The sequence below is a fragment of the Pristiophorus japonicus genome, chromosome 9 (assembly GCF_044704955.1).
Source record: "Pristiophorus japonicus isolate sPriJap1 chromosome 9, sPriJap1.hap1, whole genome shotgun sequence".
In the NCBI taxonomy this organism is placed as follows: Eukaryota; Metazoa; Chordata; class Chondrichthyes; family Pristiophoridae; genus Pristiophorus; species Pristiophorus japonicus.
Window position 1 is genome coordinate 73298741 of NC_091985.1, and position 24013 is coordinate 73322753.

At 46.1% G+C, this 24013-nt stretch overlaps 1 protein-coding gene across 1 annotated transcript in view; it reads left to right on the forward strand.

Moving 5' to 3' along the window:
* Positions 1-24013, forward strand: part of LOC139273897 (usherin-like) — a 103042-nt gene that overhangs the window by 56944 nt on the left and 22085 nt on the right. The window contains exon 5 of the mRNA XM_070890971.1: positions 11230-11442. Within this exon, the coding sequence (XP_070747072.1) occupies positions 11230-11442 (213 nt within the window). The remainder of the gene's footprint in view (positions 1-11229; positions 11443-24013) is intronic.

Consider the following 24013-nt stretch of genomic DNA (forward strand, 5'->3'; position numbering starts at 1 on the left):
CTACTCCTGCTTTTATCTCTTATGTTCTTATGTTTTTATTAGATTAGCCTGCATTTGGCTGGTGAACATGGAAATGGAGAAAATATGGTCATATCCCACAATATCACTTCAGCTTCCTTTAAATTAGATTTAAACATGAATGCTTGTTTCAACGCAACGGAGTAGCCCCACCTGCCCCGACTGTCAGTGTGTTAAATACAAATAGGGCAGAGACCTGGCATAATGACTTTTCCTCTACATTGCACCCCAGAAATAGGCCGCTTGAGGTGCTATGTGGAAGGAAATCGATACCATTCAATCAAAGCTAATTGCTGGGAGCATGAAGGAAAACTTAGAATAATTGATTATTCTATACTTTTTTTTTGAACTGTAGGTGTGATTCAGGATGGAGGACAAATTCTAAAGCTTTCTCATTGTCAGCTCAGCACTCTAACTTTACAATTGACTAAAGTTCCCTGTAATTTGAACATTTTACTTTTCCCTCAAATAGCCTATAAAATAATGTTCTAGGACAATATCCCATGTTATTCTGCCTTGAGTTTTGGGTAATAAAACATATGTAAGGTAGAAAACTTTTAAATATAATCAGCCAAGTTGCTGCTCCCACAAAACAGCAAAATATCAAATTTTGGTATAATACAGTTCACCATTTAATATAATTATAAAACCTTTGTAAATTTTATTTGTTTTCTCATCAGTTCTAATTCATTTGTCCCCCACTTCTTTAGGTATGTAGTAATGCACATTCCCCAGACCAAAGAACTTTAACAGAAGATAATAGAGAACTCCAGACTAATTTCCTTTTGATAATAATAAAACCTAAATTTATTGCAATTTAATATGAGAATTGTAAACCTAAACTTTAATCAAATTAATGAACTGACAGCATAGAGTAAAATCCCAATGCTTCTTGTTAAACATCTGCCAACTGTTAGTGATCCATTGGTGCCATAAATCTCCGTGTTATAATAAACCAAAGCGATAAACCTAACACACTGCCATTTGGTGGAGTAAAATTCAAGGTGCATGTTCATTAGATCAGCACGTAGATCACAGAGCAACCTTTTACCACTAGCCGATAGGCCACAGTGTAGGCCTGCATTACATTAGCATCTCAATGTATTAATCCCATGACCCTGCTAAATTAGTATTCATTCTGCTGCGGTTAATATCACTTGCATGTACAGAATTTTGTTGAAATAATTGAACACCAGTGGCTGTTAATTTTCTTATTCATCACATTTCTGCCTCTGAAAATTCTTTGAAACCTGCCATTGCTGATGGTGACCTGTCGGTAACAGCCACTTAAGCAAGGGCCCAGACACAATGACTTAAAATAAATCAAATCTTTGATAAAAGGGACTATCATCTCAATGAGAGGTATGAAAATATCTGTGCAGGTGGAGTATGCTTACTGCATATCCTGGAGCCAAAGACCTGCAACCTTAACTACAGTAGGACTGCAGCAGAATGGCTGCAAATTAAGCCGGAACCCAGATACACCTGGTACCTGGTATTACATGGGAATTTTCTAATGGCCTTGTAAGGGACAAGGCTTTTTTCCACCCCAAACAAGACCATTGGCTTAGGAGGGCCTGGATGCTCGAAGATGAGACAGGTTTTTTTAAAGTCATTTCAGTCCCCTTCCAACCCCCCAACTCCCGGATCCAGTTACCAGCTTTGCTGTTTGTGATCTCCTTTGGTGGCCGAGTACCCCAGATTCATCCTTAGAAGCGTGGTTCCTGCTATTCATATAGAAATGAGGGAACCTCCCCCTGACCCAACAAAATCTGCTGGGACCAGTAGTGTAAGTTCCTGGTGTGCACATCCCAATACCTATGCTGGAATCGTGCCCCGGCGATCTGGCTGATAAGTCAGAAGACATTTAATGATCTCACCAGGGTTGCTGCGGTAAGGCTCCTAACTCATATCCCGCATTACTCTCTCCTGAGCTCTGCACCTGTAGCCCCGCTACTCACAAGGTTTTTCTTCCCTGTTTCCCTTTGCTTTCCTCCAATCACTTCATTCCACCTCCTTCTGTTCCTACTGCCGTACTCTACTCCTGCTGCTCTCCTCACGATTATATCCATTTCCCTTCACCTCTGCTACCTTTCACACAACAGCCACACTATTCTACCACTCCATGCATATCCTCAAGACATCTTACTAGGCTACCTTCTTTCTGGCACACAATACCTGGGAGCAGACGAGGAGGAGGGTGAGCATACAGCCATATCCTATTCCCATTGAAAGAAGAGGTCCTGGACATCGTGGCCAGGGGTGAGTGAGGCCCACGGTGACTAGTGAGGCTGAAGGATGCAGGGTTCTGCACATCTTACCCTCTTTTTTCCTTTCCACCACAGTATCGCCCTACACACTCTGCAGCCATTCATCTCTTGGTGCTTACCCTCGCCACTAACTGTCCTTCTCTACCATTTCAACGCTCTACAGTGCATTGAGGGAGCAGAGGAAGAGGAGGGAAGCACAATTGAAGAACTTATTTTGCAGGCACCAGTTCATATGCTGGCAACTTGCGTAATTTAGAGGGTAGGCTAGATGGGTCTGCATGGGGAGATGCACCCAGCACTAACGCATTGGAGCAAGGACAGGTGGATCGGATGGCCCAGAAAGCAGCTTGCCAGAGGGAGAGGTCATATCATAGCCTTGCTGCAGAGAGCACAGATGCCAACTTCGAGGAGTAAGAACATAAGAACATAAGAAATAGGAACAGGAGTGGGCCATATGGCCCCTCGAGCCTGCTCTGCCATTCAATAAGATTATGGCTGATCTGATCATGGACTCAGCTCTACTTCCCTGCCCACTCCCCCTAACCCCTTATCCTCTTATCGGTCAAGAAACTCTGTATTTCTGTCTGAAATTTATTCAATGTCCCAGCTTCTACAGCTCTCCGAGGCAGCTAATTCCACAGATTTACAACCCTCTGAGAGAAGAAATTCTTCCTAATTTCTGTTTTAAATGGACGGCCCCTTATTCTAAGATCATGCCCTCTAGTTCTAGTCTCCCCCATCAGTGGAAACAGCCACCTTGTCAAGCCCCCTCATAATCTTATACGTTTCGATACAATCACCTCTCATTCTTCTGAACTCCAATGAGTAGAGGCCCAACCTACTCAACCTTTCCTCATAAGTCAACCCCTCATCCCCGGAATCAACCCAGTGAACCGTCTCTGAACAGCCTCCAAAGCAAGTATATCGTTTCGCAAATATGGAAACCAAAACTGCACGCAGTATTCCAGGTGTGGCCTCACCAATACCTTGTATAATTGTAGCAAGACTTCCCTGCTTTTATACTACATCCTTTTTGCAATAAAGGCCAAGATACCATTGGCCTTCCTAATCACTTGCTGTACCTGTATACTATCCTTTTATGTTTCATGCACAAGTACCCCCAGATCCCACTGTACTGCAGCACTTTGCAATCTTTCTCCATTTAAATAATAACTTGCTCTTTGATTTTTTTCCTGCCAAAGTGCATGACCTCACATTTTACAACATTATACTCCATCTGCCAAATTTTTACCCACTCACTTAGCCTGTTTATGTCCTTTTGCAGATTTTTTGTGTCCTCCTCACATATTGCTTTTCCTGCCATCCTTGTATTGTCAGCAAACTTGGCTACATTACACTCAGTCCCTTCTTCCAAGTCGTAAATTGATGTAAATTGATGGTTGTACACCAGGAACTTATAGGTGCACTGGGTTGTCTGCCCGGAAACCTCTTCACAATGGCACAGAGCATGGAGGAGTCCAACTCCAATTTGTGTGGGGTCTTTGCGTGAGTCATCGGAACACTGTAGTTAATCATAGAGCAAGTGGTCAGAGCTGTGAACACTGCACGGTAGCCCACAGTGGAGGACCTCTGGTGCCAGCACTAACAGCTTCGCTGGGAGCTCAGACTGCTGCCACCTTTTCTGGCATTCAAACCATGAGGCAGGTTATAGAAAATGGCTTTGACAGCCTCATATCACTCCTGCACTCTGTTCTCAAGCAGAGCAGTGGGAGTGCTAAGGTTCAGCCCTGTGAGAGTGGCAGTGGCACCATGGGACACTTGCTGTCCTCTCTCAGGTTGGCACCACTCCTGCTATTCCATTCAGGCCTCTTAACCAGTGCCCTAATTGGTGCCAAACAGCCGGCTGAGCCAGACTGTCCCGGCCATCATCAGGAGGCAGACAAAAAGCAGGAAACTATAGACCAGTTAGCCTAACATCTGTGGTTGGGAAGATGTTGGAGTCCATTATTAAAGAAGTAGTAGCAAAATTCGGTCAGGCAGAGTCAGCATGGATTTATGAAGGGGAAGTCATGTTTGACAAATTTGCTAGAATTCTTTGAGGATGTAACAGGGTGGATAAAGGGGAACCAGTGCATGTAGTGTATTTGGACTTCCAGAAGGCATTTGACAAGGTGCCACATAAAAGGTTACTGCACAAGATAAAAGATCACAGGGTTGGGGGTAATATATTAGCATGGATAGAGGATTGGCTAATGAACAGAAAACAGAGCATAGGGATAAATGGTTCATTCTCGGGTTAGCAATCAGTAACTAGTGGGATGCCGCAGGGATCAGTGCTGGGACTCCAACTATTTACAATTTATATTAATGACTTAGAGGAAGGGACTGAGTATAACATAGCCAAGTTTGCTGACGATACAAAGATGGGAGGAAAAGCAATGTGTGAGGAGGACAAACAAAATCTGCAAAAGGACATAGACAGGCTAAGTGAGTGGGCAAAAATTTGGCAGATGAAGTATAATGTTGGAAAGTGTGAGGTCATGCACTTTGACAGAAAAAATCAAAGAGCAAGTTATTATTTAAATGGAAAATAATTGCAAAGTGCTGCAGTACAGCAGGACCTGGGGGTACGTGTGCATGAAACACAAAAGGTTAGTATGCAGGTACAGCAAGTGATCAGGAAGGCCAATGAAATCTTGGCCTTTATTGCAAAGGGGATGGAGTATAAAAGAAAGTAAGTCTTGCTACAGTTGTACAGGTATTGGTGAGGCCACACCTGGAATACTGCGTGCAATTTTGGTTTCCATATTTACGAAAGGATATACTTGCTTTGGAGGCAGTTCAGAGAAGGTTCACAAGGTTGATTCCAGAGATGAGGAAGTTGACTTATGAGGAAAGGTTGAGTAGGTTGGGCCTCTACTCATTAGAATTCAGAAGAATGAGAGGTGATGTTATCGAAATGTATAAGGTTATGAGGGAGCTTGACAAGATGGATGCAGAGAGGATGTTTCCGCTGATGGGGTAGACTAGAACTCGAGGGCATAATCTTAGAATAAGGGGCAGCCCATTTAAAACTAGATGAGGAGAAATTTCTTCTCTCAGAGGGTTGTGGATCTGTGGAAATTGCTGCCTCAGAGAGCTGTGGAAGCTGGGACATTGAATAAATTTAAGACAGAAATAGACAGTTTTTTAACCAATAAGGGAATAAGGGGTTATGGAGAGCTGGCAGGGAAGTGGACCTGAGTCCATGATCGGACCAGCCATGATCGTATTAAATGGCGGAGCAGGCTCAAGGAGCCGTATGGCCTTCTCCTGCTCCTATTTCTTATGTTCTTATGTTCTCAGCCAGGCCCTCTGTGCCCAGAGCTCCTCAATGTCGCTAACCAGAGCCATCTCAAGTGCCTTCACTGAAGATTTAGCAGCCTTCCAACTCCCAAGCTCCACCCACAGAGAAAACACTTCATAGGAACACAAGAATAGGCAAAACAGCACAGAAGTCGGGCACAGTTTTGCATTTGGGTGATTTTTAGTTGTCTAATTGTTTGTAATATATGAAATAAAAAATTGATTATCTTGGTGTTTTTGGTCTTTTGTTAATTGATGCTTTCATAGTGATAGTAGTGTAAGACTTAAGACAGTGTATACTTGCAGGGCAATAATGTGGTGGGTTTAAAGACTTTGGTGAGAAGGAACGAGGGACATTTGGTGCATTGTGGGGGGATTCTTCAGATAAATCTCTGCTCAATTATTTGCTGGCTCACAGCTGTGGCAGCTGCCACGATTGGTCACTTCTGCTCTTCTTCACCATCCTCAACTTCCTAATCACCTTCCTGCTCCTGCATTTCTTCCTCCCCAGGTGGTTTCAAGAGTTGGCTTCTGTGCAGAGCAAAGTAATTGAGCATGCAGCAGACAACCACCAATTTGGAGACTCTGTCGTGGCTGTACTGCAGAACTCCTCCAGAATGGTCCAAGCAGCAGTGTAGTGAGTTGGTCTTACCGCAGGGAAAGGGTCCACAGCCAGATAGGGAATGGAAGACCAGCAGGAAGAGTAGTGCAAGGAAGGTAGTGCAGGGGTCCGCTGCGGTCATCCCCCTGCAAAACAGATACAACGTTTTGAGTACTGTTGAGGAGAATGACTCATCAGGGGAGAGCAGCAGCAGCCAAGTTCATGGCACCGTGGCTGGCTCTGCTGCACAGGAGGGCAAGAAAAAGAGTGGGACAGCAATAGTGATAGGGGATTCAATGGTGAGGGGAATAGATAGGCGTTTCTGCGGCCGCGACCGAGACTCCAGGATGGTATGTTGCCTCCCTGGTGCAAGGGTCAAGGATATCTCGGAGCGGGTGCAGGACATTCTGAAATGGGAGGGAGAACAGCCAGTTGTTGTGGTGCACATTGGTACCAACGACATAGGTAAAAAAAAGGGATGAGGTCCTACGAAACGAATTTAAGGAGCTAGGAGCTAAATTAAAAAGTAGGACCTCAAAAGTAGTAATCTCGGGATTGCTACCAGTGCCACGTGATAGTCAGAGTAGGAATCGCAGGAGAGCGCAGATGAATACGTGGCTTGAGCAGTGGTGCAGCAGGGAGGGATTCAAATTCCTGGGGCATTGGGACCGGTTCTGGGGGAGGTGGGACCAGTACAAACCGGACGGTCTGCACCTGGGCAGGACCGGAACCAATGTCCTAGGGGGAGTGTTTGCTAGTGCTGTTGGGGAGGAGTTAAACTAATATGGCAGGGGGATGGGAACCAATGCAGGGAGACAGAGGGAAACAAAAAGGAGGCAAAAGCAAAAGACAGAAAGGAGATGAGGAAAAGTGGAGGGCAGAGAAACCCAAGGCAAAGAACAAAAAGGGCCACTGTACAGCAAAATTCTAAAAGGACAAAGGGTGTTAAAAAAACAAGCCGGAAGGCTTTGTGTCTTAATGCAAGGAGTATCCGCAATAAGATGGATGAATTAATTGTGCAAATAGATGTTAACAAATATGATGTGATTGGGATTACGGAGACGTGGCTCCAGGGTGATCAGGGCTGGGAACTCAACATCCAGGGGTATTCAACATTCAGGAAGGATAGAATAAAAGGAAAAGGAGGTGGGGTAGCATTGCTGGTTAAAGAGGAGATTAATGCAATAGTTAGGAAAGACATTAGCTTGGATGATGTGGAATCTATATGGGTAGAGCTGCAGAACACCAAAGGGCAAAAAATGTTAGTAGGAGTTGTGTACAGACCTCCAAACAGTAATAGGGATGTTGGGGAGGGCATCAAACAGGAAATTAGGGGTGCATGCAATAAAGGTGTAGCAGTTATAATGGGTGACTTTAATATGCACATAGATTGGGCTAGCCAAACTGGAAGCAATACGGTGGAGGAGGATTTCCTGGAGTGCATAAGGGATGGTTTTCTAGACCAATATGTTGAGGAACCAACTAGGGGGGAGGCCATCTTAGACTGGGTGTTGTGTAATGAGAGAGGATTAATTAGCAATCTCATTGTGCGAGGCCCCTTGGGGAAGAGTGACCATAATATGGTGGAATTCTGTATTAGGATGGAGAATGAAACAGTAAATTCAGAGACCATGGTCCAGAACTTAAAGAAGGGTAACTTTGAAGGTATGAGGCGTGAATTGGCTAGGATAGATTGGCGAATGATACTTAGGGGGTTGACAGTGGATGGGCAATGGCAGACATTTAGAGACCGCATGGATGAATTACAACAATTGTACATTCCTGTCTGGCGTAAAAATAAAAAAGGAAGGTGGCTCAACCGTGGCTATCTAGGGAAATCAGGGATAGTATTAAAGCCAAGGAAGTGGCATACAAATTGGCCAGAAATAGCAGCGAACCTGGGGACTGGGAGAAATTTAGAACTCAGCAGAGGAGGACAAAGGGTTTGATTAGGGCAGGGAAAATGGAGTACGAGAAGAAGCTTGCAGGGAACATTAAGGCGGATTGCAAAAGTTTCTATAGGTATGTAAAGAGAAAAAGGTTAGTAAAGACAAACGTAGGTCCCCTGCAGTCAGAATCAGGGGAAGTCATAACGGGGAACAAAGAAATGGCAGACCAATTGAACAAGTACTTTGGTTCGGTATTCACTAAGGAGGATACAAACAACCTTCCGGATATAAAAGGGGTTAGAGGGTCTAGTAAGGAGGGGGAACTGAGGGAAATCTTTATTAGTCGGGAAATTGTGTTGGGGAAATTGATGGGATTGAAGGCCGATAAATCCCCAGGGCCTGATGGACTGCATCCCAGAGTACTTAAGGAGGTGGCCTTGGAAATAGCGGATGCATTGACAGTCATTTTCCAACATTCCATTGACTCTGGATCAGTTCCTATGGAGTGGAGGGTAGCCAATGTAACCCCACTTTTTAAAAAAGGAGGGAGAGAGAAAACAGGGAATTATAGACCGGTCAGCCTGACCTCAGTAGTGGGTAAAATGATGGAATCAATTATTAAGGATGTCATAGCAGTGCATCTGGAAAATGGTGACATGATAGGTCCAAGTCAGCATGGATTTGTGAAAGGGAAATCATGCTTGACAAATCTTCTGGAATTTTTTGAGGATGTTTCCAGTAAAGTGGACAAAGGAGAACCAGTTGATGTGGTATATTTGGACTTTCAGAAGGCTTTCGACAAGGTCCCACACAAGAGATTAATGTGCAAAGTTAAAGCACATGGGATTGGGGGTAGTGTGCTGACGTGGATTGAGAACTGGTTGTCAGACAGGAAGCAAAGAGTAGGAGTAAATGGGTACTTTTCAGAATGGCAGGCAGTGACTAGTGGGGTGCCGCAAGGTTCTGTGCTGGGGCCCCAGCTGTTTACATTGTACATTAATGATTTAGACGAGGGGATTAAATGCAGTATCTCCAAATTTGCGGATGACACTAAGTTGGGTGGCAGTGTGAGCTGCGAGGAGGATGCTATTAGGCTGCAGAGTGACTTGGATAGGTTAGGTGAGTGGGCAAATGCATGGCAGATGAAGTATAATGTGGATAAATGTGAGGTTATCCACTTTGGTGGTAAAAACAGAGAGACAAACTATTATCTGAATGGTGACAGATTAGGAAAAGGGAAGTTGCAACGAGACCTGGGTGTCATGGTACATCAGTCATTGAAGGTTAGCATGCAGGTACAGCAGGCGGTTAAGAAAGCAAATGGCATGTTGGCCTTCATAGCGAGGGGATTTGAATACAGGGGCAGCGAGGTGTTGCTACAGTTGTACAGGGCCTTGGTGAGGCCACACCTGGAGTATTGTGTACAGTTTTGGTCTCCTAACTTGAGGAAGGACATTCTTGCTATTGAGGGAGTGCAGCGAAGATTCACCAGACTGATTCCCGGGAAGGCGGGACTGACCTATCAAGAAAGACTGGATCAACTGGGCTTGTATTCACTGGAGTTCAGAAGAATGAGAGGGGACCTCATGAAAACGTTTAAAATTCTGACTGGTTTAGACAGGTTAGATGCAGGAAGAATGTTCCCAATGTTGGGGAAGTCCACAACCAGGAGTCACAGTCTGAGGATAAGGGGTAAGCCATTTAGGACCGAGATGAGGAGAAACTTCTTCACCCAGAGAGTGGTGAACCTGTGGAATTCTCTACCACAGAAAGTAGTTGAGGCCAATTCACTAAATATATTCAAAAGGGAGTTAGATGAAGTCCTTACTACTCGGGGGATCAAGGGTTATGGCGAGAAAGCAGGAAGGGGGTACTGAAGTTTCATGTTCAGCCATGAACTCATTGAATGGCGGTGCAGGCTAGAAGGGCTGAATGGCCTGCTCCTGCACCTATTTTCTATGTTTCTATGTTTCTATGTCTATGACTATTGCCAGGAAACCGAGCCTGCATGACTGGCAGATTGAGGGAGTGGAATCCCTTCTTGTTCACATTTATGCATGTGTCTTGACACAGAGCATGCAAGATAATGTATGCGCAGCCAATTATTCCTTGCACTCTTGCTCCATGGGAAGGGAGATGAAATCAATGCTCCAGGAGTACAAAAGCTTGATGACATCTCTGATGCAGCAGTGAACAGCAAACTGGGTTGTATCATTGTTGTCACCTGTTGCAGCCTGGAATTATCCTGTGGCATAGAAATTTAGGACCAAGGTGACCTTGAGAACCACATGCAGTGCTATGCATGCTTTAGTTCGGGGCTTCAGTTGACACTGCAGAAGGTGACACAGTTCTGTGATCACTTCCCTTCTGAAGAGGAGGTGCCTAATGCACTGCTCCTCAGTGCAGTTGTGGTATGGCAGTCTGTTCCTGAAAACCCATGCAGTGTAGTGCCCTCCTGAGCTCTCTCCTCAATCCCTCTTCTTGCAGTAACTGCAGCTATGTGGACTCTCCCTTGCTGGGGCTGCTGTCCCTCATCCTCCAGCCCAAATGATAGACCCAGCAGAGCACCCATAACAACAGCAGAATTATAATGACAGAAAAACACCTACACCTCCAGAAAGTAGTTAAAAGACATTTTAAACCACTGATATTCCAGCCAAAAAAATCAAATGTTGGCCGAACAAGCACCTTATCAGTTTAAAATGACGAATCAGGAACTTGCCTCAATGGAGGTGGGAATCCTTTTAAATGAACACTTGTTATGGCTGCCTCCCAACTGTTACCGCCATTATTTACTGGGAAGGCTTAAGAAGTGACGATTCGGGCGCTAGCATAAACAAATTTCACAAATGGGTTTAATCAGTCGAAGGAACCTCATTTTAATATTGTAATTGACTCTGCGCTGATTTTAGGCAGATGCCCGAAACAACTAAGGTATGCCTGCACCATTATGGTGCATTTCCTGTGCAATCAGTCGTGTGGGATCAGCGACAAGAATGGGCGAAATTAGTTCCAATTTTGGCCCCTTTGTCACCACTGGCTTTTCCTCACATAAATGTTATAAAGCAAATAGCTTGCTCATGCTAGAACATGACCATTTAATAGAGCTTGATGGTTTTTTTTAACTTGTGATTCTTACCTGCAGATAAGCTCGGTGAATTCTGCAGGAAAAACATCCAGTGTATGGAGTCGTTCAAGAACGGGACAAGCCCCTCCTGAAGGCTTGTCTCCACCCAGCTTTCCTTCAGTGTATTCAACCTCTGCAGTAGTAAACATCACTCCACCTACCCAACCAAATGGAATTATTAGCTTATACAGACTGTTTGCTCGCAGCAGGACCAGAAGTGATGACTTACTGGTAAGCACCGACACTGTTTCCTCTACCACTCTCATGTCAGCAGGAACAGAAAGCAAATTAAAAGCACCTTTATTTTTATTTTATCCATAACATATACATACAATATGCCTCATCATACTATTTATGATAGAGATATGTGGGGCATACTGCACTATCAGTGGACATTTTAATCTTGTCTGGCGTAAACTGGGCAGGCAGTTAAAATCACCTGTGAGACTTCAGGGCCCACTCTCTTCCCAAAGGTTTTGATATTAAATTGCTCTTCTGAGCAGACAGGAAGGACAACCACCAGAAACCATCAGGATCCTTCTTTAAATAAGCAGATCGGGCTCTGATGACATCTGATGACATCCTGACTACTATTTTAAGCAAAGGCCGGTGTGGGAAAGCCTTTGTTGCTTTCTTGCCAAGCCAACCTAGCAAGAGAAGAGGTTGGAGCCAAAGGAGGCCCCAAAACATAAATGGATTTACTTTTTTTGACTTTCTTTACAGGGCCAGGAGGAGTAGGATTGCTCCTCCGTGTCCCACAAGGAAAGTTTAGGCCTCCCTTATCCTGGGCTTCCCCGTCCCATCCTATCGTGAATCCTTCACAATGGCATTGCCGAGGTTGAGACGGTTTGCTTCCTTCCTCAGGCCTCGCCCGCACGACTGCCGGCTCAAGTTAAAATTAGCGCTATTAAAAACTAGCAGGGCTTCCCACTGACCATCTCTTCCCATCTCCATATACTTTGTTGTTGGTTATAAATGTATAAACTGAACAAAAAGCTAAATGAGTACCTATCTTCATGAAAAATGGTTCAATAATCCTTTTTTTAAATTATTTTACCATGACTTAAATCCTTTAAAAAAGCATTGTGAGAACACCTGCATATAACATTATCAAAACAAAACTGATGCATGCCTATGCTAACTTTCTCCTTTTTCAAGTAAACAAAAGGTTTGATAAACATTTTTTTCCAGAAAAACAAGTCCTCCTTTAAAGTGCATTTCATTACACACGTGTCAGTGTGATTGATCTGTTTTCAGACCATCTTCATGTCATCACTTTTTTGTTGTTGGTTTCTCAGAGTCTGGCAGGTTTTTGCCACTCACACAACCAGTGCTTACATCACCCCACTGCATCCACTGCATCATTTCCCAGATCAAATCGGGAAAACACCAGGGAGTCCTATTATGTGGACTTTTTAGAAAACATATTGTCAGAAAATAATTTAAAACAGACCAGGATACATCTTGCACTGAATCCAATAGTTACCTTGCATCATGTTATTTTACTTTTAGACTGTGATAAATGAGCGACAACTTGCATTTATATGTTGCCTTTAACGAGGAAAAAGGTCCCAAGGCACTTCAGGTATTCAGAGAAAAATGGACACATATGAACATAAGAAATAGAATCAGGAGTAGGCTATTTGGACCCTCGAGCCTGCTCTGCCATTCAATAAGATCATGGCTGATCTGACCTTGGCCTCAACTCCATTTCTCTGCCTGCTCCCCACAACCCTTGACTCCCCTATAGTTCAAAAATCTGTCTATCTCCACCTTAAATATATTCAATGACCCAGCCTCCACTGCTCTCTGGGATAGGGAATTCCAAAGATTCACAACCTTTTGAAAGAAGAAATTCCTCCTCATCTCCATTTTAAATGGGTGACCCCTTATTCTGAAACTATGCCTCCTAGTTCTGTATTCCCCCACGAGGGGAAACATCCTCTCTGTATCTACCTTGTCGAGCCCCCTCAGAATCTTATACATTTCAATAAGATTACCCCACATTCTTCGAAACACCATTGAGTATAGGCCCAACCTGCTTAAACTTCCTTCATAAGATAACCCCTTCATCTCAGGAATCAACCTCGTGAACCTTCTCTGAACTTCCTTCAATGCAGTCCCTCCTTAAATAAGGAGACCAAAACTGTATGCAGTACTCCAGGTGTGGTCTCACCAATGCCCTGTACAGCTGCAGCAGGACTTCCCAGCTTTTATACTCCATCCTCCTTGCAATAAAGGCCATCATTCCATTTGCCTTCCTTGATTACTTGCTGTACCTGTATGCTAACATTTTGTGTTTCATGCACAAGGACCCCCAGATCCCACTGTACTCCAGCATTTTGTAATCTTTCCCCATTTAAATAATAATTTGCTTTTTTATTTTTCCTACCAAAGTGGATAACCTCACATTTTCCCACATTATACTCCATCTGCCAAATGTTTGCCCACTCACTTAGCTTGTCTATATCCCTTTGTAGACTCTTTGCGTCCTTCTCACAACTTGCTTTCCCACCTACCTTTGTATTATCAGCAAATTTGGCTACATTACACTCGGTTCCTTCAACCAAGTCATTACTACAGATTGTAAATAGTTGAGGCCCCAGCATTGATCCCTGTGACACCCCACTAGTTACTTTTTTTTTAAATTAAATTTTTCGTTGCCGATCTTTCCAATTCTTTGTCAAATCACAAACGCCAGAGGTCACCTTGCACACATCAAGGATCACTCTGCGCCAATGCTCTTAGCCAAAAGGCCGAGAGCCACTGCACTGTTCCTGGAAGTACTGCAATACCAGGTTCGTGCCATGGAGGTGGATGGGTCAGGCCCCCCACACACCTCCGTGGAGGTGGATGGGTCAATCCACCACACCCACCTCCTATTTCCAAAAAGCATAGGAGAACCACCTTCCTGATCCAGGGAGAACCACTTTGGGGTCATGGTTACTCCCCTGTCAGGTCAGTTACGCATGATCTTAGCCAAAAGGCCGGTACCCCACTAGTTATGCTAGAGTAAATTCTGCTCCCCCCACCACCCCGAGCAATGTCCTGGTACCCGGCCAGCAGAGTGCACCAGCCCACTACCCACCTGTGCCAACGGGTGGCCCGGCCCATTTTGAGGGTTGTGCCTTATTAACGTAAGACCGTCTGGCTATGAGATGAAAATGAACGCCCTGCACCCGGTGGCTCAGGGGCAATTTAATATCATGTAGTCTGGCCAGTGGAGGGGCTGGGTGGGGGACACACCCAGTGCAGCAGTGAACTGCTTTTGTTTAGCCCAGGGGAGCATTCCTGTTTGTCCCGACCCCACAAAAACAAATATAATCTTATCTTCTGGGCTGAATTTAGGCTGGGTATGGGGCCCATCAATTTTGGGCATTACTGCCCTGTTCCCACCAAGTCAAACAAGGTATTGAGGACATGATCAAAAGCTTGGTCAAAGAGGTGGGTTTTCAGGAAGAGGTGGAGAGGAGGAAAAGTTTAGAGAGGGTATTTAAGAGGGTAGGGCCTAGGTGGCTGAAGGCATGGTCATCACTGGTGGGGTGAAGGGGTGATCCACCAGTCAGATTGGAGAGTTTGGGAGTGGGGGTTGTAGGCCATTATCTCAAGGGGGCAGGACTACAAAGGGGTGGTAGTTATGTTACAGTTGTAAAGAGCTCTGGTTAGACCCCATTTAGAGCAAGGGGGCAGGACTACAAAGGGGTGGTAGTTATGTTACAGTTCTAAAGAGCTCTGGTTAGATCCCATTTAGAGTACTGCGTTCAGTTCTGGGCACCGCATCTCAGGAAGGATATATTGGCCTTGGAGGGTGCAGCGTGGATTCATCTGGATGATTCCAGGGCTAAAAGGGTTAAATTATGAGGACAGGCTGGAAAGACTAGGATTGTGTTCCTTTGAGTATAGAAGAATAAGGGGTGATCTAATTGAGGTGTCTAAAATGATTAAATGTGTTGATAGGGTAGATAGAGAAAACGATTTCCTCTGATGGAGGATTCAGAACAAGGGGACATAATCTTAAAATTAGAGCTCAGCACTTCTTCACACAAAAAGCATTGAAAATCTGGAACTCTCTCCCCCAAAAAGCTTTTAAGGCTCGGTCAGTTACATTTTCATAACTGAGATTGATAAATTTTGTTAAACATGAGTATTAAGTGTTATAGAACCAAGGCGGATAGATGGGGTTAATATACAGATCAGCCATGATCTAATTGAATGGTTAAACACGCTCGAGGGGCTGAATGGCCTACTCCTGCTCCTAAGTTCCTAGGTTCCTAGGGTTAAAGGAGCTTACAGAGATATGGAGGATTAAGGCTACGAAGATATTTAAACATGAGGATGAGATTGTTAAATTAATGGAGTGACTATTTGTCCTAACTCTCGCTTCTGCGCATGCGTCTCCTCCCCACCATTCCCCCCCACCTCCCCGACGCCCAATCCGAAACCAGAACCAGAACACCACATTGCCTCTGATCATCCTCTGATCCATCAGCAACCCGGAGGCCCGATCAGGCCCTGAGCCACCCGCAGCGCCGAGCCCCGAGTTTGAGTGAAAAGTGCGAACAGCGGGGAGGGAGAGAAGCGCGGCGGGGGAGAGAGAGAGAAGCGGGGCGGCGGGGAAAGAGAGAAGTGGGGCGGCCAGGAGCAGTTCGTTTCTCATTCAGCGGCAGTTTGAGTGAAGAGTCAAGCGGCACCGTAAAGTGCTCCATGAGGAGAGAGACATGGGGTGAAGAGAAAGAGAGAGAGCCTGGTGGGGAGGGGTGGGGAAGAGAGAACCTGGGGGGGTGGGGAGAGAGAGAGAGCCTGGGCGGGGGGTGGGGGGGTGAGGGGGAAGAGAAAGAGACAGGGGGCAAGAGAGAGAGTGCCTGGGGGTGAGGGGGAGAGAGAGAGCCTTGGGGGGCGGGGGAAGAGAGAGACACGGTGGGGGAGAGAGAGAGAGCCTGGGGTGGGTGGGGGAGAGAGAGAGAGAACCTTAAGGGATGGGAAGAGCGAGAGAGAGCCTGGGGGGGGGGGAGAGAGAGAGCCTGGGCGGGGGTGTGGGGGGGGGGGAGAGAGAGGGACGCAGGGAGAGAGAGAGAGAGAAAGAGCCTGGGGGGGAGGGGGAAAGAGAGAGAGCCTCCTGTGGGGTGGGGGGGAAGAGAGAGACACGGGGGGAGAGAGAGAGAGAGTGCCTGGGGGGGAGGGGGAGAGAGAGAGAGAGCCTGGCGGGGGGAGAGAGAGAGACACACAGGGGGAGAGAGAGAGAGCCTGGGGGGGGAAGAGAGAGTCTGGGGGAGGGGAGAGAGACATGGGGGGAGAGAGAGAGAGAGAGAGAGCCGGGGTGGGGCAGAGGAAGAGAGAGAGCCTGGGGGTGGGGGTGGTAGGAGAGAGAACCTGGGGGGGGGGGGAAGAGAGAGACACAGGTGGGATGATTGGAGGAGAAAGAGGGTACTCAGGGAAGACAGATCCCATTCTTCCAAAGTGTGTTACAAGGGACATCATTGGGGTGGATGAAATCCAGAAGTCACGACACTATTCACTTCATACCCAATAAACCTATTAACAATCCACACACAATGCCCATCTATGATGTGGGGGGGGGGGGGTGCGGGGTAAGGCACTTGGGTAAGGGACTATGTCTGGTGAGGGATGCACTTGTGCTGGGGTAAGGGACTTTGGCTGTGGGAGGTAGCACATGTGCTGGGGTAAGGAACTTCGGCTGGAACTTGGTGGCTATTGGGGAGATCTATCCTCTGTGGCTTTTGAAGTCAAAATGGATCGAATTACAAATTGGAAAGTCAGCCAGAACTTAGGCTGGGCGGATCCAGTTACACATTCCAGAGGAACTTCAGGGTGTGGCTTATCCTCCAAGGGGACCAATCAGCAATAGGTCATGTGATAATGGAGAGCCAATCAAAGAAATGGCTGCCTTTCAGTTAGTACAAATAAATGCATCCTTAAATTAAACTAACTAAGTGGGTTAGGATACGATCAGCAAAGTTATGGATGAGCTGAAGTTAACAAAAGGTTGAGGATGGGTGGTTGCACAGCAAAGTAATTGCATAGTCAAGTCAAATTAATGGATGAGGGTTTCACTGACAGGTGAGTTGAAGCAGGGGTGGAGATGGGGAATTTTATGGAGGTGGAAGTAGTCATTCTTTGTGCTGGAAAGGATATGGATTTGGAAGCTCAGCTTGGGGTCAAATAGGACACCAAGATTGTGAACAGGCTGGTTCAGACTGAGATCACGTCCAATGAGGGGGTTGAAATTGGTTGCAAGTGCACAGTGTTTGTGGCAGGGCTCAAAGACAATGGGGAGAATTTTAACCCCAACCTCCCCCGCCCCATAACAGGTGGAAGAGGGTTGGGAGGGGCTGTTAAATTGTAAAAAATGTGAAAACTGACCCCCAACCCGCCACAAAAACACCTACTTTGTGTAACTGAGGCGAGTTTGGGGGTATCCAAGTAACTCGCTCTGGAGAAGCAGACCAGTGATTTTAATATGAATATAGGTCCTTTCATGAGATTTTGGCAGCCATTTAGATTTAACAGCGGCGGGCCAGATTTCATAGGGCTCGGGAAACCCGGAAGCTGAAGAGCGGCGGGAGCTGCCAGAACCAGCAGATAAGTACTTTTCCATCACTGCTTTTGTGCCATGAGGAGCAGGAATGTTTCCCCTGGCCCTTCAAGCAAACCTGCCGTGATCTCTTTCCCCCTCTCCCCCACCCCGGTATTTATCTCTCCCCTCCCGCGATCTCTCCCCCCCGCGATCTCCAGACCTCCCCTTTGTGATCAGCTGACCCTCCCAGCGATCTCAAGGCACATGCCCCGAGATTTGTCCGCTCCACAACCTCTCCCTCTACATGATCTCTCCCTCCCCACGTTCTCTCCCCTGAGTATGCTCCCTCCCCATGACACCTCCCAACCCACAATCTCCCCCACCCCCCCCCCCCCCCGCCCCAACTCCATGATCTCTCCCTCGCGATCTCTCCCGCTTACGATCAATCTCTCCTCCCTTCCCCACTGCCGCGCTCCCAGCAAACATCTTGATTGCAGTCCCCAGCTGTAGACTGATTGCGCAGACTTTGCTGCCCAGCAGCCCACCAGCCTCTCAATCTGGCTGGTGGCCAGGCAGGAAAGGGAGTAAAATAATTCTAATGAGGTCCTACCTTTAAATTTGGCAGAACCTCCGCCTTCTGGTATTTCCAGGTTCCCCGTCACTGAGGCGGAGCCCCATTCCCTACCTGCCTCCCTGTGAATATCAGGGCAAATGGCTTTGATCTTCCCAATGTTTACCTAACGGAATTTTTGCCTCATCCAAGACTGGAATTTGGACAAGCAGTCTTACAGTACAGAGACAGTGGGAAGTTCGAGACAGGTGCTGGAGAGGTAGAGTTGGGTGTTGAAAATGCACACATGGTAGTTGTCACCATGTCTGTAGATGCTGTCGCCAACTGTAGTACAATAGTGAAAGCACTATAATAAAGTGGAATCAGTGCTAAAAACAAAACTTTTTGACAGATACATGAATAAATGGGCTGACTCATGGATGGATGGACTCCTAAGTAGGCCTGAAGTCTTATTAGGAGTGTGGGTAATTGCAAAATTATATTCTCTGGCGACTGTAAAGTATTGTGTTCCAAACACAGATGAGACTGCATACAGGGAGGTTAAAGTAACAGTGACCTCAGTCTCTATTAAGACACTCCAGAGTGAGGAACAGGCCTTAGGGGCCGGCTTATATACAGTGCTCCCAAGGGATGCTGGGATACATAAGAACATAAGAACATAAGAATTAGGAACAGGAGTAGGCCATCTAGCCCCTCGAGCCTGCTCCGCCATTCAAAAAGATCATGGCTGATCTGGCCGTGGACTCAGCTCCACTTACCCGCCCGCTCCCCATACCCCTTAATTCCCTTATTGGTTAAAAATCTATCTATCTGTGATTTGAATACATTCAATGAGCTAGCCTCAATTGCTTCCTTGGGCAGAGAATTTCACAGATTCACAACCCTCTGGGAGAAGAAATTCCTTCTCAACTCAGTTTTAAATTAGCTCCCCCGTATTTTGAGGCTGTGCCCCCTAGTTCTAGTCTCCCTGACCAGTGGAATCAACCTCTCTGCCTCTATCTTGTCTATCCCTTTCATTAGTTTAAATGTTTCTATAAGATCACCCCTCATCCTTCTGAACTCCGAGTAAAGACCCAGTCTACTCAATCTATCATCATAAGGTAACCCTCTCATCTCCGGAATCAGCCTAGTGAATCGTCTCTGTACCCCCTCCAAAGCCAGTATATCCTTCCTAAAGTAAGGTGACCAAAACTGCACGCGGTACTCCAGGTGTGGCCTCACCAATACCCTGTACAGTTGCAGCAGGACCTCCCTGCTTTTGTACTCCATCCCTCTCGCAATGAAGGCCAACATTCCATTCGCCTTCCTGATTACCTGCTGCACCTGCAAACTAACTTTTTGGGATTCATGCACAAGGACCCCCAGGTCCCTCTGCACCGCAGCATGTTGTAATTTCACCCCATTCAAATAATATTCCCTTTTACTGTGTTTTTTTTCCAAGGTGGATGACCTCACATTTTCCGACATTGTATTCCATCTGCCAAACCTTAGCCCATTCGCTTAACCTATCTAAATCTCTCTGTCCTCAACACAATCCGCTTTCCCACTAATCTTTGTGTCATCTGCAAATTTTGTTACGCTACACTCTGTCCCCTCTTCCAGGTCATCTATGTATACTGTAAACAGTTGTGGTCCCAGCACCGATCCCTGTGTGGCACACCAATAACTCCCGATTTCCAACCCGAAAAGGACCCATTTATCCTGACTCTCTGCTTTATGTTAGCCAGCCAATTCTTGATCCATGCTCATACATTTCCTCTGACTCCGCGTATCTTTATCTTCTGTAGTAACCTTTTGTGTGGCACCTTATCAAATGCCTTTTGGAAATCTAAATACACCACATCCATCGGTACACCTCTATCCACCATGCTCGGTATATCCTCAAAGAATTCCAGTAAATTAGTTAAACATGATTTCCCCTTCATGAATCCATGTTGCGTCTGCTTGATTGCATTGTTCCTATCTAGATGTCCCGCTATTTCTTCCTTAATGATAGCTTCAAGCATTTTCCCCACTACAGATGTTAAACTAACCGGCCTATAGTTACCTGCCTTTTGTCTGCCCCCCTTTTTAAACAGAGGCATTACCTTAGGTGCTTTCCAATCCGCTGGTACCTCCCCAGAGTCCAGAGAATTTTGGTAGATTATAACGAATGCATCTGCTATAACTTCCGCCATCTCTTTAATACCCTGGGATGCATTTCATCAGGACCAGGGGACTTGTCTACCTTGAGCCTCATTAGCCTGTCCAGCACTACCTCCCTAGTGATAGTGATTATCTCAAGGTCCTCCCTTCCCACATTCCCGTGACCAGCAATTTTTGGCATGGTTTTTGTGTCTTCCACTGTGAAGACCGAAGCAAAATAATTGTTTAAGGTCTCAGCCATTTCCACATTTCCCATTATTAAATCCCTCTTCTCATCTTCTAAGGGACCAACATTTACTTTAGTCACTCTCTTCCGTTTTATATATCGGTAAAAGCTTTTACTATCTGTTTTTATGTTTTGCGCAAGTTTACTTTCGTAATCTATCTTTCCTTTCTTTATTGCTTTCTTAGTCATTCTTTGCTGTCGTTTAAAATTTTCCCAATCTTCTAGTTTCCCACTAACCTTGGCCACCTTATACATGTTGGTTTTTAATTTGATACTCTCCTTTATTTCCTTGGTTATCCACGGCTGGTTATCCCTTCTCTTACCGCCCTTCTTTTTCACTGGAATATATTTTTGTTGAGCACTATGATAGAGCTCCTTAAAAGTCCTCCACTGTTCCTCAATTGTGCCACTGTTTAGTCTGTGTTCCCAGTCTACTTTAGCTAACTCTACCCTCATCCCACTGTAGTCCCCTTTGTTTAAGCATAGTACACTCATTTGAGACACTACTTCCTCAGCTTCAATCTGTATTACAAATTCAACCATACTGTGATCACTCATTCCGAGAGGATCTTTTACGAGGAGATCATTTATTATTCCTGTCTCATTACACAGGACCAGATCTAAGATAGCTTGCTCCCTTGTAGGTTCTGTAACATACTGTTCTAAGAAACAATCCCGTATGCATTCTATGAATTCCTCCTCCAGGCTACCCCGTGCGATTTGTTTTGACCATTCGATATGAAGGTTAAAATCCCCCATGATTACTGCCGTTCCTTTTTCACATGCCTCTATTATTCCCTTGATTATTGTCCACCACACCGTGAAGTTATTATTTGGGGGCATTTAAACTGACTTTTTCCCCTTACTATCTCTAATCTCCACCCACAATGATTCAACATTTTGTTTATTAGAGCCAATATCATCTCTCACAACTGCCCTGATATCATCCTTTATTAACAGAGCTACCCCACCTCCTTTCCCTTCTTGTCTATCCTTCCAAATTGTCAGATACCCCTATATGTTTAATTTCCAGTCTTGGCCACCCTGCAACCACGTTTCTGTAATGGCCACCAAATCATACCCATTTGTAATGATTTGTGCCGTCAACTCATTTACTTTATTTCGAATGCTGCGTGCGTTTAGGTAGAGTGTTTTATTACTAGTTTTTAAACCATGATTTTTAGTTTTGACCCCTCCTGCAGCCCCTTTATATTCATACATATTGTCCCTTCCTATCACCTTGTGGTTTACACTTACCCCAGTGCTACTCTGCTCTGTTGCCTCCTGCCTTTTGCATTCTTTCTTGGGGTCCTGTTCATCTGCGCTCTCACCCACTCTAACTAGCTCAGAGCCCTCTCCTGGGTTCCGAATACTCCTCGCATTGAGGCAACGAGCTTTCAGGCTTGCCTTTTTATTACACTTTTGACCCTTTAGAATTTTGCTGTACATTGGCCCTTTTTGTTTTTTGCCTTGGGTTTCTCTGCCCTCCACTTTTACTCATCTCCTTTCTGTCTTTTGCTTTTGTCTCCATTTTGTTTCCCTCTGTCTCCCTGCATTGGTTCCCATCCCCCTGCCATATTAGTTTAAATCCTCCCCAACAGCACTAGCAAACATTCCCCCTAGGACATTGGTTCCGGTCCTACCCAGGTGCAGACCGTCCGGTTTGTACTGGTCCCACCTCCCCCAGAACCGGTCCCAATGCCCCAGGAATTTGAATCCCTCCCTGCTGCACCACTGCTCAAGCCACGTATTCATCTGCGCTATCCTGCGATTCCTACTCTGACTAGCATGTGGCACTGGTAGCAATCCCGAGATTACTACTTTTGAGGTCCTACTTTTTAATTTATCTCCTAGCTCCTTAAATTCGTCTCGTAGGACCTCATCCCTTTTTTTACCGATGTCATTGGTACCAATGTGCACCACAACAACTAGCTGTTCTCACTCTCTTTTTAGAATGTCCTGCACCCGCTTCGAGACATCCTTGACCCTTGCACCAGGGAGGCAACATACCATCCTGGAGTCTCGGTTGCGGCCGCAGAAACGCCTATCTATTCCCCTTACAATTGAATCCCCTATCACTATCGCTCTCCCACTCTTTTTCCTGCCCTCCTATGCAACAGAGCCAGCCACGGTGCCATGAACTTGGCTGCTGCTGCCCGCCCCTGATGAGTCACCCCCCTCAACAGTACTCAAAGCAGTGTATCTCTTGGGACTTCACGGGATGCGCTCCCTTGTGGCGGAAGATGGGAGAGCATGCTTTGAAGATACACAACATCACTCCCCACCACCCCCCCCCCGCAAAGTCAAAGTGAAAACTATTTACAAGGTGAGGCGGTCGGGAGCCTTTCCTTCCCTGGTCGACCGCCTCGGTACAAATGTCTGTTCTGGTGTGTTGGCTATGCCCTCGCTCGGCTGGCATGTTGTTGGCCCGGCAGGGCTGCTGGGTGAGCCTGGCCTTGCTGGGATGTTGGGTGTGATGGGTTCGATTTCCTGGTCCGGGGTGGTCCTTTGGGTGTGTGTTGTGGGCTCGAAAAAGATGGTGTCTGCTGTGGGTTGTTCAGGGCAGTCTGTGAACCACAGCCTCGTTTGGTCCAGGTGCTTTCTGCAAATTTGTCCATTGTCTAGTTTGACTACAAACACCCTACTCCCTTCTTTAGCTATCACCATGCCCACGATCCACTTGGGACCATGTCCATAGTTTAACACATACACAGGGTCATTCAGATCAATTTCCCGTGACACAGTGGCGCGACCATCATTTACATTTTGTTGCTGCCGCTTGCTCTCTACCTGATCATGCAGGTTGGGGTGAATCAGCGGGAGTCTACTTTTAAGTGTCCTTTTCATGAGTAGCTCAGCCAGGGCATCGCTGTGAGCAAGTAGTGTCTCGTGTGGTAGCTGAGCAGTACTCAGGACAGGCGGGTTTCCTGATCACCTCTGTCTTAGTGTCTGTGGGCCGAATGCCGACGGCCGCGATCTTTCTCCCCAAAAACTCCATTTCTGTTGCCGTGAAGACTCATTTCGACCTTTTCAGCTGCAGCCCTATGCGATCCAGTCACTGGAGGACCTCCTCCAGGTTTTGTAGGTGCTCGACGGTGTCCCGACCCATGACCAATATGTCGTCCTGAAAAACCACCGTGCGTGGTACCGACTTGAGTAGGTTCTCCATGTTTCTCTGGAAGATCGCTGCAGCCGACTGAATTCCAAACGGGCATCTGTTGCAGATGAACAGTCCCTTGTGCGTGTTGATGCAGGTGAGGCCCTTCGAAGATTCCTCCAGCTCCTGCATCATGTCGGCCGAAGTCAGGTCGAGCTTGGTGAACGT